The sequence below is a fragment of the Phocoena phocoena genome, chromosome 13 (genome assembly GCF_963924675.1).
Source record: "Phocoena phocoena chromosome 13, mPhoPho1.1, whole genome shotgun sequence".
NCBI classification, from domain to species: Eukaryota; Metazoa; Chordata; class Mammalia; order Artiodactyla; family Phocoenidae; genus Phocoena; species Phocoena phocoena.
In genome coordinates, this window is record NC_089231.1 from 60,529,424 (window position 1) to 60,549,183 (window position 19,760).

General features: G+C 41.7%; 1 protein-coding gene across 1 annotated transcript in view; it reads left to right on the forward strand.

The window, feature by feature from the left end:
• The window catches only part of RALBP1 (ralA binding protein 1), a 43,823-nt gene that overhangs the window by 13,733 nt on the left and 10,330 nt on the right, over positions 1-19,760 (forward strand). The window contains exons 3-7 of the mRNA XM_065890046.1: positions 8,801-9,093; positions 11,043-11,501; positions 14,973-15,322; positions 16,724-16,885; positions 17,874-18,005. Of these exons, the coding sequence (XP_065746118.1) occupies positions 8,850-9,093; positions 11,043-11,501; positions 14,973-15,322; positions 16,724-16,885; positions 17,874-18,005 (1,347 nt within the window). The 5' untranslated portion in view covers positions 8,801-8,849. The remainder of the gene's footprint in view (positions 1-8,800; positions 9,094-11,042; positions 11,502-14,972; positions 15,323-16,723; positions 16,886-17,873; positions 18,006-19,760) is intronic.

A 19,760-nucleotide genomic window follows, 5' to 3' on the forward strand; every position in this document is an offset into this window, starting at 1 on the left:
CCCTCTCGGTCTTAGTTTTTTCCTTTCAGCTAATTTTTTTGGTGTTTATTTCCTTTATCTAAATAATATCCTTAAGCTGCTGTTTTTGAAGATAGCAATTTTGGATGTCTTGTGTTAACCTAGGTGTTAGGGTAGATGAGGATTTGGGTGTCTCAGACCTTCGCCGGGCCCCCTGCCCCCAGCCCCCCAGCATCATCCTACCCTGCACAGTGTTTGATTCTGTCAGCACCCATCGTTTTCATGGTGATGATCACACAAATACTGTGTAACCCTGAGCCAGGCAGTAGACTACAATTTCATTTTCTTATCTACCTTTTCCCTTTTCTTAGAGTTAATGGTTATCTTTTATTTTTATTTGCTTTTTACTCTGTTCTCATGACAGATATATTCCAAAAGCTCCAGCGGTTCTTTACCAGGTCTTACTCTTCTTTTCCGCAGTCAGATGTCTGTGACTCCCTTTGTCCTTGGAGCCCTTCTTCCCCTGGGTCACAGGGACTGTGTCACTAGCTGATCACAGGCCTGCTTTTCATGGGGTTCCTTGCTGCCCATCAGGGTCTCATTTCAGGGCATCAGGATTCTTGAACAAGTGTACGGGGGGAGTACAGTCCTTGCCACTGTGTGCCTGGAACGTCTTTATTCTACCTGTGCACTTGAATGGTCCTTGGAACTAGCTGTCTTGTCAGAGGTTTGAAGATATTCCTTTATTGTCTTTAAGTTTCCAGTGTTCTTGTTGACAAGTTGATCGTGATCCTTTGTATGTAAGTTGCTTGCCCTCTTCCCTGCCCGGCAGGAGTCTTTCAGGATCATCCTTCTGTCCTCTGTACCCCAAAACCTCATGATGTGCTTTGGCGTGGGTCTCTTCATGTGTGGTGTGGGGTGGTCCCTTGTGATCTGGACACTCTTGTCCTTTAATTCTGAGAAAATTTGAAGAATAAGAACGTACTGGGCGTGCAAATACTGCTTACAAAGTTGGACATTCCCAGATGGTAGGTTAATGCTGGTTAGTGTTCAGTATGTGAGGTACTAATGAATCAGTGTTTGGATTCCCTTGTAGAGATTTGGGTTAGAGACTTAATTTACAGATTATTTTTAAAAACTGTAAAAATGAGGAAAAGCTGCTTCCAGTGACTTACAGCCTGGTATTTAATAAAGAAAGTTTATAAATACTGGATTTGCGAACTAGTTAAGCAAGCTATGGGTTTTCTGGATGAGGCCTTTTTCTGTGTTGAATTATCAAGTTTAATAAATCATTGGAGTTATTCTCAAAAGCTCATTTCAGGAGACTTTAATTTAGCAATCTGTCTTTCCTACTTACATTGTTTTGTCCCTTTGCATGGGTGAATGATTATTATTATGTGTGCTGATTAATAGTGGTACATGAGCAGAAAAGACTTTTAAGAACAATGCATATCCTAGTTCTTTGAAGGAGTGGATGTTTTTAAGCAATTATTAAGTTTGAGTCTAGCTTTATGACACTTTTTTTTTTTGGCTTTACCTCAGTTATAACTGTCATAACTGTTCTTTTTATGTGAAAATTTTCATTTCAACGTTATAGTTTTGGGGGGTTCTAAAGTAAAATTCTAGATGTATGGTTTTTGCTGTATACTTTTAATAGTTTTTGTTAGATATTGCAGAAGTAACCTTTTATATCTTCAGTTTTCTCTGGAGAGAGATTTCGCACAGGTACCAGCCACAGGCTTTCAGTTGAGAAAGACTGGAAGTAGACATTCCTGTTGTAGTGATTTTGGGTGTGGGGGGAGGTGGGATGCTGAAGGTAAGGGTGGGAGTAGCAACGTTGGAGAAGGAGAGTTCATATTTTTTAATGGCTCATGATCATCTCTATATAGCTCCCATAGCTTTTTTTTTCCCCCCATCTGAGGGATTTTATTGATGTTATTAATTTATTTTCAGTGATATGTGACGGCTTGGGTGGATCTAGAGGGCATTATGCTAAGCGAAATAAGTCAGACAGAGAAAGACAGATACCGTATGATCTCACTTGTATGTGGAATCTAAAAAACAAGACAAGCAAAACAAAATGAAAATAGACTCATAGATACAGAGAACAAATGGGTGGTTGCCAGAAGGGAGGGAGGTGGAGGGTTGAAATAGGTGAAAGGGATTAGAGGTACAAACCCCCTGTTATTAAAAAAAAAAAAAAAAGCTCCAGGGATGTAACATGCAGAATAAGGAATATGGTCAATAGTATTGAAATGACTTTGGGGACAGGTGGTCACGAGACTTACCAGGGTCCTCATTTCCAAACGGATGTAAATGTCTAAGCCGTGGTACACCTGAAGCTAATGTAAGAGTGGTGTTTCAATAGAAAAAGTTTCAACAGATGTATACGTGCATGTAGCCCACATGCCTGTCAAGAGACAGAACGTAGCCATCAAACCAGAAACTTCTCTCGCGCTCCTTCGTGCTCAGTCCCTGCCTCTCCCCCACATCACCACAACCACACGCCTCGATTCTTTTGACAGAGGTGAGTTTGCCCGTTCCAGAACTTCCTATAAATAGTCGCACCTTATGTAATCTAGCGTGTCTGGTGTGCTGTCTTTTGAAGTTCATATGTTCTCTTCTATGTATGAGTAGTTTGTTCGTTTTAAAAAACGCTAATATCCCATTGTGTGAACATATTACAGTTTGTTTATCCAGTGTTACTGGAAATGCAGGTGTTTCTAGTTTTTATCTGGTATGAATAAAGTTACTTGGATCATGTCTGTGCATGAACATATGTTTCCGTTTCTCTTGGGTAAATGCTTAGGAGTGGAATTGCTGGATCATATGGTAAGGGTTCAACTGTAAAAGATGCTGCCAAATATTGATGCTTTTCCAAAGTGGTTAAATGGTACATTCCCACCAGCAATATATTTAACTTTCCAGTGCCCCACATCCTCACCAATGTTAGGAATTGTAGTTCTGTTTGAATCTTAGCCCTTCTAGATGGTGTCTGTTGATAGCTCATTGTGGTTTTAATTTCCATTTCTTTGATGTTTAGTGATGTGGAGCTTTTTTGTGGGCTTATTGACCAGTCATATATTTTCCTTTGTAAATTGTTTGCTCAACTCTTTTGCCCATTTTTGTTTTGGATTGTCTGTTTATTGTTGAATTGTAGGAGTTCTTTATATATTCTGGGTGTAAGTCTTTTGTGAGGTGCATACACACAGACGGACACACACATACACACAGTAAATTGTTCTCCACGTCCTTGCCTTGACTATTCATTTTCTTCATAGTGTTTTTTTTTTTTTTTTGCGGTACACGGGCCTCTCAATGTTGTGGCCTCTCCCGTTGTGGAGCACAAGCTCCGGACGCGCAGGCCCAGCGGCCATGGCTCACGGGCCAAGCCATTCCGCGGCATGCGGGATCCTCCCAGACCGGGGCATGAACCTGTGTCCCCTGCATCGGCAGGCGGACTCTCAACCACTGCACCACCAGGGAAGCCCCATAGTGTCTTGATGAGCAGAAGTGTTTGCTTCTGTTAAAAAGTCTACTTTGTCAATTTTTAATTTTATAGTTAATGCTTTCTGGTCCTGTCTGGGATATTCTTCTCCCAAGGTCTCAAAAATATGTTTTATTTTAGAAGTTTTACAGTTTTTAGCAGTTAATCATGAATTACACTTTGTGGGTGATGTGATGGAGGAGCTCACCACCTCTCTTCCCCACATGGTTATCCATGCCACTTGTTGAAGACTTTCCTTTCCCCCCCGAATTCCTTTGGAACCTTTGTTGACAACCAGTTGACTGTGTACATGTGTCCCTGTGAATTTTCTGTTTTGTTCTTCTAACCTGTCTGTCTGTCCTTGCTCCAGTGCCATGCTGTCCTGATTACTTTTCTGTGGTGTTTGTCTGGAGTAGACCACTATTATCTGAAAGTTTTCTGTCTGGCAGAGCTGTCCCTTTCTGGTCGTTCAGCTGGAGAGGGCAGGCTTCTGTTGTTGTTTTTATCTGAGCCCGCCCGTCTGTCTGGCTTCTTTTGCTGTAAGTCTGAGATGTAGAGACAAAAAGAAAACTCAGGGACCAGTGTTGGTCCTCGGATTCCGAGGTCCCTAGCCTGTCTGCCTTCTTGCTCTACCTGTCAGTCTGTTGTCTTCTCTTAGCTGTGTTCACCAGGAGGAATAGGGATACGTATTCTTTCTTAAATGTTTACAAATTTACATCATTTCTCCTTTTGCCTCAGGAGTAGGAATTCCTAAGTTTTTAATTTGTTTTATTTCCTTTGGCTATTTATGCTGAAATTTACTGTGGACCATTCGAGGCCTCCCTCTTCTGCCCTCTTATTCATCGAGGTTCAGGCTTGCTGTGGCTCTCCAGTGCTCAGAACTGTCCCAGCGCCAGCATGTTCTTTCCTCTGAAATCGCCCTCTATTCGGGCCTCACTCCTTCCTGTGTGCAGATAGCCGCTCCCCTTCCGTTCCTCCCAACTGTGGCTGAGTCAGGTCAACAGCTATTTCTCTGGAGTAGTTTTTGCAAGATAATCTGTTCAGTGCGTCATGAACAAAACTCTCTTCTTTGTCGGTTCAGTGTGGAGACTGAACTGTAAGTCACCAGCTGCTGCAGCAGCACAGAGCAGGGAATGGTCCAAACCTGCCTGGCATTCTGTTGTTCGCGGTCCTGCCCTCATTCCTCTTAGCCCCAGTGTTGTCACTTCCTGGCCTTGGACTTGGTGATGACCCATGCGTGGTGCCCGAGCCCCTCAGCTTGGCTCCAGTTGGCTCTCAGTTCAGAGCCACCTTGTCTTTCAGTGTCTTTTCTGTTGCTTCTTCGTGAAACTGCTCCTGTCCGACTTGTCTTCTTGCCATTCTCATAACAAGCCCCACATTTCTGCTTGTGTCTGTAATGCCCTGCTCCTCCTGGCATGTGTGCCCTCTTGTGTGTGTGTGTGTAGAGGGCAGGTTACTGGAAAGAATGTGTGTTTCGCGTCAAGCAGATCCCAGTTTTATCTCTTATTGTGTGGCATAGGGTAAGTTACTTCACTTCTCTGAGCCTTAGTTCTGCAGTTTGTAAGCATGGAAAAACACTTTTCTCCCAGGACATATAAGGTTAGTTAATGTATATGAAAGTTCCTGAAGCCACAGGAACTCAAATAAAATGTGGGTTTCCTTTCTTTATTTCTGTAATTAAAAGTTGAGGCTAAGGGCTGGTTCATTTCTTCTCATCTTTGTGTCATTAGTGGACACAGCCTGTTGAGAACATAGAAGAGACTAATTAGATTGTTAAGTAAACAAACATCTGACTACTTCCTGTGCAGCCTGCCTGTGCTGTGTGAAATGCTAGGACTCGCGAATTATTGGGCAAGATGGCCCTGTGCTCACAGGTCATTAAAGCCCAGCAAGGCCTGAGCAGCGCTGGAGGTGTGCTCTGCGCATTCTGCGGGCACAGGAAGGGGGCATGGCTTAGACTGGGTGGGGTGGGCATGAGGGGGGATTCCTGGAGAAAGTGTGGCTAGTACTTGATCCTTTTTTTAAAACATTTTTTTTAGGTATAATTTATATACCATAAGATTCACCCACTTAAAATGTCAATTTACGGTTTGTAACCATCACCACAGTCAAATCTAGACCGTTTTCATTACTCCAGAAAGATTCCTTGTGCCCATCTGCAGGCTTAATGTTAAAAGATGAGTATGAATTGGCCCTACAAAGATCCTGGAAGGAGGGCTGGGTTCCAGGGCATGAGGAAGACAGCATGCAGGGAGGCGTACGACATGGGTCCGTGGGGACAGGATGCCCGTCAGTGGTCCGTCTGTGTCGAGCTATGCTCCTTCCCCGCACCTGTGCTTTGGCTTCCCGGGTCTTTGGACCTCAGTTTCCTCACCTGTGATGTGTAACTGATAGGCTGGTGGGAGCTTGGCTCTCTTTAAACTCTCAAACCTGGGCTGGTCAAAACCATCCCTTCAATTAAGGGAAGAATAGAATGTACTTTTAAAAAATAATAGGGCTTCCCTGGTGGCGCAGTGGTTGGGAGTCCGCCTGCCGATGCAGGGGACACGGGTTCGTGCCCCGGTCTGGGAAGATCCCACATGCCGCGGAGCGGCTGGGCCCGTGAGCCATGGACGCTGAGCCTGTGCATCCGGAGCCTGTGCTCCGCAACGGGAGAGGCCACAACAGTGAGAGGCCTGCGTACTGCAAAAAAAAAAGCCAAAGTCAGGGCCTATGAAGAAAACCTAAAAAATTACAGTGATGCTTACAGCTCCTTTGATGGAATTTTTTCCTGTTTAATGTTTTTCCTGATTAGACAAGCAGTAATGTATACTGGGTATAAAACTTATGAAATGCAGAAGAGTAAAAATATCACTTATAATCTTATAATTCACAGATAATTTTTTTTTTTTTTTTCACTACGCGGGCCTCTCACCGTTGTGGCCTCTCCCATTGTGGAGCACAGGCTCCGGACGCGCAGGCTCAGCGACCATGGCTCATGGGCCTAGCCGCTCCGTGGCATGTGGGATCTTCCCGGACTGGGGCATGAACCCGCGTCCCCTGCATCGGCAGGTGGACTCTCAACCACTGCGCCACCAGGAAAGCCCCCACAGATAATTATTTTTAAAGTTCCCTTGTTCTTACAGTTTTTTGCATATGTTTATTTAAAAATTGATATTGTGCTATAAATAAAATTGCTTTCCCCACACTATTAAATATTGTCAAAAACACAATTTTTATGAGACTAAAAAAAGTGGCCTGTTCGTTTAAAAAAAACCCCAATAATAGTAATACAAGTAATAGATGGGCATGGTAAGGCTCAAAATATGTAGAAAGGATAAAACAAAGAAATCTCTCTCCCCCCTTTTACAACTTCCAAGAGTTAACAGTTGTTAACTATTTCAGAAGTTGCATGTTGTGTGAGTTTATATTCCATTATTTGGATCAATCATAATTTAACTGATCTTCCATTGATAGCCATTTAGATTATGTTGTTTTTGCTGTCACAGTGCTAAAATGCGTATTTTCATGTACACATCTTTGAATTCTTGTAAAAGTATATCTGAAGGATAGGTTCCTAAAAAGAGGAATTCTTGGATCAAAGAGAGCACATTTAAAATTTTGATAGGGACTTCCCTGGTGGCACAGTGGTTAAGAATCCGCTTGCCAATTCAGGGGACACGGGTTCGAGCCCTGGTCTGGGAAGATCCCACATGCTGCGGAGCAGCTAAGCCCGTGCGCCACAACACTCTAGAGCCCACGAGCCACAACGACTGAGCCCACGCACCTAGAGCCCATGCTCTGCAGCAAGAGAAGCCACTGCAATGAGAAACCCACACACCACAACAAAGAGTAGCCCCCACTCGCCACAACTAGAGAAAGCCCACACGCAGCAACGAAGACCCAGCACAGCCAAAAATAAATAAATAAATATATTAAAAAATAAAATTTTGATGTTGCCAAATTGGTTTTCAAAAAAGATTGTGCTAGTTTACACTTCAGCCATCAGTGGATATTCTCCCAAATGTTTGATCACATCCTTACCAACACTTGGTATTAATCACCTTTTTCGTTCTTTGCCAGTCTGATGTTAGAAAAATGGTAACTTATTTTGTTTTTAAAATTGTAATTGTACTTGAACATTATTTTCATGTGGATATTAGTCATTTTTCTGTGAACTGCTTCACATTCTTTGTGTAGGTGTCTTGATTTGTTGAGATTTTCATTGATTTGTGAGAACTCTTTGCTTTTTAGAGAAATTAGCGCTCATAATTTACACATCTTTTTTCACATTTGTTTGTCTTTTGACTTTGTTTATGGTCAGAAATAGTCTTATCACTTGTGTTTGTGGATTTTTAAAATTGCAAAATCACCTTAGAAGTGAGTGCAAAGAGAAACAAGTGATTCTAATAGTTTTTCAAATTAATATCTTGAAGGCATTAAAGAGGAATAAGAACTAATCCAAGTAACTTTTAAACACAGTACTGTGTACCATCTGTCTAATGAAGAAAAAAAATGCAAACAAATCTTGAACTTTTCTTACATTTGTCCTTTGGGTTTTTTTATTCTTTTTTTAAATTTATTTTTTATTGAAGTATAGTTGATTTACAATGTTGTGTTAATTTCTGCTGTAGAGCAAAGTGACTCAGTTATACATATATATACGTTCTTTTTCGTATGCTTTTCCATTATGGTTTATCGCAGGATGTTGAATACAGTTTCCTGTGCTGTACAGTAGGACCTTGTTGTTTATCCGCATTTCTTTGTAGTGTCCATTCTAGCGAAACTAGTGTGTGTGTATTTTAGGACTGAGCAAATGAGGGTTCCATTGTTACTTTCAACATAATTCCAGTCCAAGATAATATAGCTGTTATCCACATATGAATTGTCCAGTGCAGTATAGAACTATGGCTAATGATCTGTATATATCACTTTAATTGTTTTATAAATTTTGATACTGAACTATTCATGTGTAGTTATATTAACAGTCTTCTTTATTATTCATGGTTGTTTGGCCATAACTTAAAAAAAATTAGGATTTTATGTTGGATAGCAATCCAAAATGAAGCCCATTACAATGGTGGGTTCTTTTTTAGAGGAAACTCTGTGTCCTACTTTGAGAACCCACTTTCATTTGGTTCATTTTTTTCACACTTGAAGATCCAGTGCTTTCAACCAACTCTTTGAGAACCGAAATGTGTGGTGTGCGAATGTAATTTGAGATGGCAAAATGAACAACTATTTTTAAAGGGGGGTTGTGAAGAAAAATATTTTTGATTTGTAAATGCAAGATTAGTTGCTGTTTTGTGTGTGTGTCTGGCGCCCTTATGTCTTGGTGGTCCTTGGGTGACTGTGATGTGCTCTCTCCCTCTGCAGGGGTGATGGGCAGGTAACAGACGCCCTCCTCACTCGTCAGGGAGGCAGCATGACCGAGTGCTTCCTGCCCCCCACCAGCAGCCCGGGTGAGCACCGCAGGGTGGAGCATGGCAGTGGGCTCACCCGCACCCCCAGCTCTGAGGAGATCAGCCCCACTAAGTTTCCTGGATTGTACCGCACGGGCGAGCCCTCGCCTCCCCATGACAGCCTCCACGAGCCTCCCGATATAGTGTCTGATGATGAGAAGGACCATGGGAAGAAAAAAGGAAAATTTAAGAAAAAGGAAAAAAGGAGTAAGTGCCATTTTCTCTGTGCTGTAGCTAAAGTTTAGATAAATTTCTACTCTAATTATGTGTACCTGCTATCTTGTAGAAATATATCCAAAGACTCTTGTTTTATATTTTCTTTATTTTTCTGCATCTCAGTTTTTGTATTTTAGGGTGTTATTCTCACAAATAAAAATACTGAATTTCCAGAAATGGTGAAGTTTTCTGGTGGAGGTTTCTTAAATTTTAAATAAAAGTATGAAAAGTAAATATTGAAATTTTGTCCTTATACAGTCTTACTCTCTTGGCGAGGTTGTGTAGGCCAGTTGGGGTACATGGTGAAAAAAGTATGTATTCGTTTTCTGAAGCAAATGCCACCATGTGTTCCATTTATGATTCCTGTTCTGTAAGGATGAATCGTTTAGACATAGCTTTTTAGCATGTTAAAAGCAAATCAGGTGAGTTATTTTAAGTAAGTGTGATTTTAGTTTCACGGTATTTTTAAGTTAATTTGTATTTGAAGCATGACATTTGGATAGAATGCACAAATTGTGTACAACTTGATGAATTATCACAAACGGATACACCTGTGCTAATTACTGATTGTACAAGGCTCTGGAAATAGAGCATTATCAGCATCCTAGAAATTGCCTGTTGCCCCTTCAGAGGGGATGCCCAGCACATCTGGACACTGCCTGATTTTGGACTTCTGTACATGGAAGTAGATTTCCTTTTGTGGGTAGTTTCTTGTGCCCAGTGTTAATGTTTGTTAGGTTCATCCGTGTTATTCCATATGGCAGTAATTTGTTCATTTCTGTTGCTGGATTTTGCACTAATATACTAGAATTTATTTTTCCATTCTACTGTTATTGGTCATTTGGGTTGTCTTCAGTGTGTGTTACGAATCGTGCTTCTGTGAACCTCATTGTCCAAGTTTATGCATTTCTGTTGTGTGTGTGCCTGGGAGTGGAATTGCTCACAGGCCATGCTCATTTCAGTATCTGTAGATCCTGCAAAACAATTTCCAGCGTGGTTGTACCAGTTGACACTCCCACCAGTGGTGTCTGAGAACTCCAGTTGCTTTCTGTCCTGGTATTATGCCCTTAAGACTTTTGCCATTCTGGTTGGTGTGGGGTTTGTGGTATCGGTACTTTAATTAGAGGGAAATGTATGCAATACCTTTAATTTTTGTTATAAAATAGCTTGTGAGGTAGTTGGCTAAAGAAAAGGAGAGTTTTAGATGTTAAAATAAAAAGGAACAGTGAAACCAAACTAGGATAACTCTAATATTGATACTGAGCAGTTATCAGTGTGAAACCAGGGCTTCTGACTCAGGGAAGTGGCCACCATCCCGAGATTAGGGAGTTTCCTGGTTCTGTTCTCCCCAGATGAGGCTTCAGTCCCAGCTGCCATCTGCAGAACGCACTTAACAGCTGGAGACAGGAGAGCAAAGTGTGATGGGGATGATGGGAGAGTCTGAACAGGAGTGCATTTCGTGTCATGATTGGAGATTGCTTCACATTATAGGAACCAAATATGAAGAAACCTAAGCTAAGTAGAGTGTAAGTTAGAGGGCCTTATTCAGCTGATGAAAGAATGCTGTGCATTATATAGGAATTCTCTCCATTAGCCCTCTGTGTAGCTAATACATAAATTAAGATAATAAATGATTATTTATAATAATTTGGTTTGCAAAAATTCCAATTGCACGTGTGTATAAAATAAAACCAGTTTCAAGGGTAACTGGCTCTCTGCTCGTCGCCCTCTTGTGGTCAGGAGACGTCACGGCAACGCCTCGTTTTAGCTGGGAAGCCATTGAATGAATTGCTGAGAGTACCAGGAGGGCTTGGCCGCGGGGTGAAAAGCTAGGTAGCTAGGGCCAGGTGGCACTTCTTTGTCTTGTTTTCAGACATTGAAAATGGACAGTTTGACATTCAGCAGACATCTGACTCATGCTCCCTGCATTTCTTTGGCAGCTGAAGGCTATGCCGCCTTTCAGGAAGATAGCTCTGGAGATGAAGCCGAAAGTCCTTCCAAAATGAAGAGGTCCAAGGGGATCCATGTTTTCAAAAAGCCCAGCTTTTCTAAAAAGAAAGAGAAGGATTTTAAAATAAAAGAGAAACCCAAAGAGGAAAAACATAAAGAAGAAAAACACAAAGAGGAAAAACATAAAGAGAAAAAGTCAAAAGACTTGACGGCAGCTGACGTGGTTAAACAGTGGAAGGAAAAGAAGAAAAAGAAGAAGCCAATTCAGGAGCCAGAGGTGCCTCAGATAGATGTCCCGAATCTCAAACCCATCTTTGGGATTCCTCTGGCTGATGCAGTGGAGAGGACCATGATGTACGACGGCGTTCGGCTGCCGGCCGTCTTCCGGGAGTGTGTGGATTATGTGGAGAAGCATGGCATGAAGTGTGAAGGCATCTATAGAGTGTCAGGTATGGGGCTCGCACCACATGTACTGGTTTTTAAAGATTAGCTTCACTTCCACTTTTCAAAGGAAAGGAACAAATACTCACTTGTGAGGAAAATTGTGACACGGGTCCTAAACCTCATTCATTTCCTTGATCCTTCCAGTTGAACAAAGACCCTCACGCTCTGTGTGTGTGTGTGTGTGTGTGTGTGTGTGTGTGTGTGTGTGTGTGTGGTGCCCCTCACCTGGGTGCCTCCGTGAGGCTGGGCGTTGGAGGGTGGTCAGCGGGGAGGAAGGACATCTGGGTTCAGGACGCTTCTTGGCCACAAGACACAGTTACTGACAGTCGTTTAAGTATTTCCTGAGTTCAGCTGAGGGATGCACAATGTTCTTGCTAAATGTTTAGGTTCTTGCTAAAATGTTTAGATGTGGATACCTCTGTGTCCAGGCGCGGCTCTTATGTGCATTAGTGAAGTTGAGGTTCCATTTCTCTACGTTCTGTATGTATGAAAACTTACATTTCATACTGGCAGGAAAGTAATTCATATTGGGTGTCTAAAATCAAGGAAAATGCATGCTGTCTAAAGTAGAAGACTCTATTTCTTACAGAGCAAGGTGGCTTTGTGTTGGTGTAGGATGCAAGTCCTGACCTGTGTGGCATCCGTGCTGTTGTCAGCACGTTCCTGTGGTGCAGTGTCTTGGTCCTGGACCTTGAGGCTATAATATTCACTGCTGCTCATGCGTATTTCATGATGAGTTAAATCATACACATTTAGAATAAAGAGACTAGATTTACTTTTTCCATTTAATTGGTTCATGCACATTTCTAGAAGGTGGATTTGATATTTAAGCTTTGTTAAGAAAGGGCCAGCATATTTGATAACTGGGGAGACCTTTACATAATCCCACAGATAACATGTTATCATTTAAGAGTGTTTTGGCTAAAATGCTACTATTTTATAGAAAATAAGATAAATGAATTAGGCACTGAATTTGAATTTATAAGTCCTTAGTTACATAAAAAAAATACATTTAAATGAATTTGAAACTTGCCTTTTAAGAAAAATTTATGATGGATTTTTAAAGATCTTCACAGTACTAACATAGTTGCTTCTCTCACGTGATTTTGATAGGTGTGAAGAAATTTTGTTTTAGGTGAAAGTTTCTCTGAAGAGTTCCTACAGCTTTGTTCAAAGGATTCTTTTGTCTTTGACCTATTTTTGATGTTTGCATTCTTTTGGAGTCGGAGGTGTGGGACTCCTTCTCTGAATTCACGTGTCAGAGTGTTCAAACTGAGCTGCTCCCCTGGTTGTTGGCTCCTTGGAGGCCAAGCTTCTGCTTTGATCAATTTTTTTTTTTTTTTTTTTGCGGTGCGCGGGCCTCTCACTGTTGTGGCCTCTCACGTTGTGGAACACAGGCTCCAGACGCGCAGGCTCAGCGGCCATGGCTCACGGGCCCAGCCGCTCCGCGGCATGTGGAATCCTCCCGGACCGGGGCACAAACCCGTGTCCCCCTCATCGGCAGGCGGATTCTTAACCACTGCGCCACCAGGGAAGCCCCTGTATTTATTTTTGAAGCTCTGGCAGAATGCTGCATTCAGCACTCTGGACTACAGAGTTTATGGCTGTGACTTTTCTTTTTGAATGCTAACAGTATTGTTTTCTGGTGGAGAACTCTTGATTCTCACTTATCCATATATAAGTTCCAGTTTTAAAGCTAATCTATGATTTTGCATATGCTCTTTCTGTACCTGGAAATTTGTGCACTTTTCACTTGTGCAATTTTCTGGGCAGGCACTGTTGGGGGAAAATTACAAATCTATAAAATGTATGTGAGAGAGAGGAGGTTTTGGTCAAGAATTTCAATTAAAATTACCACACACCATGTTTTACTCAGTAAAAAAAGAAAACAAAGGAATTATTTTCTAACTTTTCTGCTTCAAAATAAAGATTACACAAAAATAAGATTCATATTATTATTTTCCTATTTGGAGTTGTTGATTTCATTTTGTCAGTGCTAGATTAAGTTACTGATTTATTGTGATGGCATTAAGTGGTTTTCACATAAGGAATGTCAGAGCCCAGATGTAAGCACTATTGATTGTAAAATGCTGCTCAGACTAGGTGACTCTGGAGTGTTTGTGTTTACCGTTACAATCTGTCAGCCTTAGTTTGTGGCTTGTTTCCAGTAATTGGCCTAAAGTTTTTTTAAAATTGAAGTATAGTTGATGTACAAAATTATATAAGTTTCAGGGATACAACATAGTGATTCAATATTTTTAAAGGTTATACACCATTTATAGTTGTAAAATATTGGCTATATTCCCTGTGCTGTACAATATATCCTTGTAGCTTATTTATTTTATACATGGTAGTTTGTACCTCTTAATCCCCTACCCCTCACTTGCCCCTCACCCCTCCCCTTTCCCCTCTGGTAACCACTAGTTTGTCCTCTATATCTGTGAGTCTGTTTCTTTTCTGTTATATTCAAAGTATAGTTTGTTTTACTTGTTTAGATTCCACATATGAAGTATTTTGTCTTTTTCTGACTTACTTCACGTAGCGTAACACCCTCTAGGTCCATCCATGCTATTGCAAATGGCAGGATTTCATTCTTTTTTATAGCTGAATAGTATTCTGTTGTGTATAGTACTACATCTTGGCCTAAAGTTTTAAGTATTGAAAACAACAGAAAGCTACCTTGTGTTCTCATGAGCAATCAGTGTCACTGAATTATGTCACTTAAATGCACATTGGACTAAAAATCTAAAATACTTAGTGTCTGAAAAACATTTGTGTGTGTTTCTGTCCAGTAAGAAAAGCAAAACAATTCGATTTTAGTAACCCAAAATTTCACTTTTCTTTTATTGTAACCCTGTTTCAGGTTAAGAAAACATGTAAAGAACTTAAACTTAGAAATTAGATGGGTATTATGTAATGAATAATTTTCAAAGAGTTTGTTTAGATAGTGAACTCACCTTTTGCATTTATGATACAATTTTTACTTATAAAAGAGTAGTCACCCACAACTTTTTGCAACGTGCTTGTATGTACCGAGTTGTATTTTATGTTGTCAGTCTTGTGACTAGTTAGGAAGAGCAGTTGGCCGCTCATGTAGAACAAGGCATATGCTTAGATTGTAGTTTAATTGTTGCCTGAATTTTTACCTACCTATCTTTAAATAAAAAACAAGTTTTTTTCCCTGAATCGATTGGCATATTTGCTTGATGTTTCTGTGGTTACTATGACTTTTGTTTTGAGTACTGAGTTTGTCCATTATCATTTAGCTTTTGGTTAAATTCATCCTCTAAGTGTAGTCTTTTATCTGCTTTAATGGAGGAATTGTATGAACCGCGTGCGGATTAACACTTCATACGGTCAGGATGGCCCTTCTCTGATCTCCCCCAGGGGTAGGCACACTGGGGAAGAAAGCCGTGTGTTGGATTTTTTTTTTTTTCTTGATACTTTCTTTCTCTTCTGAATTCGAATGTTCTAAGGGATTAAATCCAAGGTGGATGAGCTGAAAGCAGCCTATGACAGAGAGGAGTCTCCAAACTTGGAAGAGTATGAGCCTAACACTGTGGCCAGTTTGCTGAAGCAATACCTGCGGGACCTGCCCGAGAACCTGCTGACCAAGGAGCTGCTGCCCCGCTTTGAAGAGGCTTGTGGGCGGAGCTCGGAGGGCGAGAAGGTGCAGGAGTTCCAGCGCCTGCTGGAGGAGCTGCCCGAGTGTAACCGTCTGCTCATCTCCTGGCTGATCATGCACATGGACCACGTTATCGCCAAGGAGCTGGAAACAAAGATGAACATCCAGAACATTTCTATAGTGCTCAGCCCGACTGTCCAGGTACACGGCCGGCCCTGGGGGTGTAGGGAGGGTTTCCTGTTGCTGAGTCACATACCAAGCAGTGAACCAGGGACGGTGGGTAAGGGGTTAGCCTGAATGTTGGCCTTTTTATTTCACAGTGTGGACAGTGTTGGCGTGTAAGGTAATGAGCATGTTGGCCTTTTAGCTGCAGCTGTGAAATTTGAATATTGTCCAGCCTTTGGTGTGGTTTGTAAGCAGTTCCTGATGACAGTGATCTGTCCTTAGTGGAAGAGGAGCCCGAGGTACCTGCAGTTACAGTTCATCTGCAGTGTTTTAAGGATTTCAGTTACTTCCTCAAATAGCATTACTGCTTAGTCATATCACACACACATACAGACTCAGGCTCAAGGGGCCCTAACGTTATTCATTTGGTCAGGGATTTGACCTGAGGACTTCATGAAGAGGTGTATATAGAGTATTTTACAGAATCTTAATCTGAGGAGGCATTTCAGAGAGGTGGGTGGTGTGTTAGTTGGTGTCTCTTTACAACATAAATTCCTGGCCTTCGTTTTCTGCTGCTCACTTGGTGCTTGCGTAGAGCATGTGTTTTCCTTTAATTGGAGTTACTGATATTTCACTCAGGCCAAAAACAAAGGGCAAAACATGAGATGGGGTTATAGTTTTTATTTTAAGCCTTTTTAGCCAATATACCAGGTTATTATTGGTCCCTGTTGTAACACACTGTTACATATAAGAGTGTATTTTCTTTCACTGAAGATTCCTTCATTGTTTGTTGATTATTTTTGGAAGCAAAATGTTTCTCAAATGTCATATTAGTCAAGTTTTCAGAATTTGGTAAATATTACGTTGTTACTTAATGTAACTGTAGTAGGGATGTTGGTGTCACAGAAGATTCAGGTGTGTTGTCAGAATAAGTTTTAGGTAGGAAATAATTTCTTGTATTAGCTTTTTAGCCAGCGTAACGTCCTGGTCTCTTAGCATTGGAGCATCTATTTAAACACGGGCTCTGGAGTCTGCCCAGAAGCATTCGTCTCTGGAGCAGGGGCTACCACACTCAGCCCAGCTCTGCAGCTGCAGGCTCCTTTGTTCCTTAGTAGATCCAGTTGCATGTGTTAAAATGTATCACAGTAACTTGAAAATAAAGAACATAAGATTTAAAAAATCAATTAATGTTATGGTGCTAAAACAGAACAGATTGATGATCATTGGCCTCCGCATCCATTTCTTGGCTTTTCCCCGCAGTTCCTCACAGTGCTGAGTCCATGACTTAACTCGTACTGTCTCATTCTCTTCTTTAAATTGGCCACTAATTAGCAAAACATGTCTAGTCACTACTGAGGATGCACTTAGGCAACAGACACAAATGAAATGAAATGATAATTTTAATATTTTTCTTGCAAATCTTTTTTTTGTTTTTAGATTAGCAATCGTGTCCTATATGTGTTTTTCACACACGTGCAAGAGCTCTTTGGAAATGTGACGCTGAAGCAAGTGACGAAACCTCTGCGATGGTCTAACATGGCCACGATGCCCACACTGCCCGAGACCCAGGAGAGCATCAAGGAGGAGATCAGAAGACAGGTGTGTGCAGCCCCCCTCCCAGCCTCCAGAGCCAGCCCTCGCTCTGACCCCATGGGAGACTGCAGTGCTGAGAACGATGGCCTCCTGTTCTATGAACACTTCCTGTGTGTCTGGAGCTGTGTCAGGCACACTCTTCATGGCACACTGAAGCCAGAACTTCCCATCTGGCACTATTTCATGCCAGTTAAGGCAGAACATCATAGTGGACAGAGCACATGTTTGGAAATCAAAAGACCTGGCTTTAAATTCTTGCTCTGCTCCTAATTAGGCATGTTGCTTAACCTCCTTAAGCCTTGGGGATTGCATTTAAAAATGAGTCCTCTCCTAGGTTTGATGTGAAGATTACATTAAATGAAATAATGCGTTAAAGGTGTTCACCATGGTGCCAGGTATGTTGTAAGCAGTCCAAAAATGTTAGCTTATCTGGACAAGGCTGCTTTATTGGCCTTATTTTACAGAGGAGAATAATGAAATTTGGAGAAGTTAAATAACTTATGCTATGTCACCTGGTTACTAAGCTGAAGAGCCAGGATTTGACCTCAAATCCTTTGTTTTCCCACTGTGCTACTGAAACAGTGCCATTTGGTTGTGTGTGTTTGGCAAGCTCAGTAAGAAATTCAAGGCTAAGGCGTTTACTTATATTTGATAATTATTACATCTTCTGTTTGCATACAAGTTATCAAATCCCTGCTTGCCTTTCTTCCCTTTTGTCTGCTCTGAGCTCCCATTTCTTAGTAGTTGATGTGTTGGGGGAAGGGATGTGAATTGACTACTGGGAACCATTGTAAATTGATGGATTAGAACCCAATGCTCAGGCAGAAAAAATAAAGATGATTTTTCAGTCATAGCCTTGAGACAACAATTCACGCATTATGTCATTTTTTTTAATGATAATTGAAAAGTAGATTCTGCATTTTTAGAAATTGCATGTGGTTTTAAGATGACAAAACATGGAATCCTATACAGTGTGTGGTGTGTTACTTTCTAGGAGTTTCTTTTGAACTGTTTACATCGAGATCTGCAGGGTGGGATAAAGGATTTATCTAAAGAGGAAAGATTATGGGAAGTACAAAGAATTTTGACAGCCCTCAAAAGAAAACTGAGAGAAGCTAAAAGACAAGTGAGTAAATTTATTATTTTGGCACATCATGTTTATAATGAAATGTAAAAAGAGTGCACTGGAATCTTTTATATACCATTTTAAGTTATTTTTTTAAAGTACGACCCAATTTATATTGGGTTGGCTGAAAAGTTCGTTCGGGTTTTTGTTTAAAAAAAAAAAAAGCTGAACGACCTTTTTGGCCAACCCAGTGTAAATACCTTTTGAGGGGAAGTTCCCTGATGGGAGATTTGTTCACATGTTCCTAGTTCTGGATTATTGATCCTTCAGCTTGGTATGAGGGAAATGCTTCATTTAATTTAGAAAGTTGAGTTTTTTAATTAAACAGGCTATTTGGCTAAAAGATGTTTTGTCATTTCCTGCTTGGTCGTACCTGTAAGCAGGTTTCCAGGCGTGAGAAGCAGTCAGATGGTGATATGTTTCAAAGACTGCAGGGGAGTTTGAGGGCTTTGAGTCAGAAACACACGGAGGTACCGAAGATCAAGAGGGGCTTTCTTTACCTGGTAACAGGCAGGGTGGTGTGTGCCCCATGATGAGCTTGGGGTTTGTGAGCCAGACTGTTGGTCTCCCTCTAGTCTAGTGTGTGTTGCTTGGCACTGGGACTCTGAGTTTCCGGCCACGCCAAGGCTGAGGTCCCAAATCTCTGGACCCTCTTACAACCCACGTGCAGATTCAATGCCAGGGTCCAAAGAGCACTTGCAAGGAACATGAGTTAGCATTTGTCCGAGTGGGACAGCATGGTCCACGGTGGGTCGCACTTGTGGTTTTGCTGAAAGACAAGACAACTGTGTTGCTTCGAGGGCAGCAGTTTGCACTTACGTGGGGATAGCTTTGTCAGGAAGGAAGCTGTGACGGAGTTTCTACACCTGCACTCTAGCACTAGCAGACACCCTCTGTGTATTTTTCTTCCTTTTTCCCCACTTGCCAGATTATCTATCTTTTGCTTCCAGTGCCTGTTTTAAATTAATTATTCCCTTCATGATTCGGCCTGGAATCAGGTTTTAGTGACAGACCAACCAGTCCTCCTGTGGTCACTGTCCACCATGTGGCATTGCCCGTCAGCCTTTAATGAAAGGTCTCTGACTCAGGACAGGGTCACGTGGACTCGGCTTCCTTTCTCTTGTTTCTGCATCTCTCTTGGATAAAGGAATTGTGACATAGCAAACCAGAGCCAATATAGAAAGGGATGGATTACCTCTACTTTGCCATTTTCTTGATGCTGTCTTTTCATGTCTGCTTATTAATTCACAAAGTGCTCCAAAGGTTCCATCAAGTTGATTTCAACTTTGAGGAATAAATGACTTTTAAAGATAGAAGTAATAATATAACTCATTATATTAACAGACTAAAAATAAGAAAGCAGGGCTTCCCTGGTGGCGCAGTGGTTGGGAGTCCGCCTGCCGATGCAGGGGACACGGGTTCATGCCCCGGTCCGGGAGGATCCCACGTGCCGTGGAGCGGCTGTGCCCGTGGGCCATGGCCGCTGGGCCTGCGCGTCCGGAGCCTGTTGCTCCGCGACGGGAGAGGCCGCAGTGGTGAGAGGCCCGCGTACCACAAAAAAAAAAAAAAAAAAAGCAAGCACAAGATCATGTCAGTAGATGCAGAGAAAGCATTTGGCAGAATTTGACACTTAACTCATGACAGAAACTCGCAGTCACTGCCTTTCAGCCCGATAAAGGGCACTTAACAGAAAAAATCTCTGATTTACATTGTGCTTAATGGTGAAAGTCTGAATGCTTTCCTCTAAGATTGGGT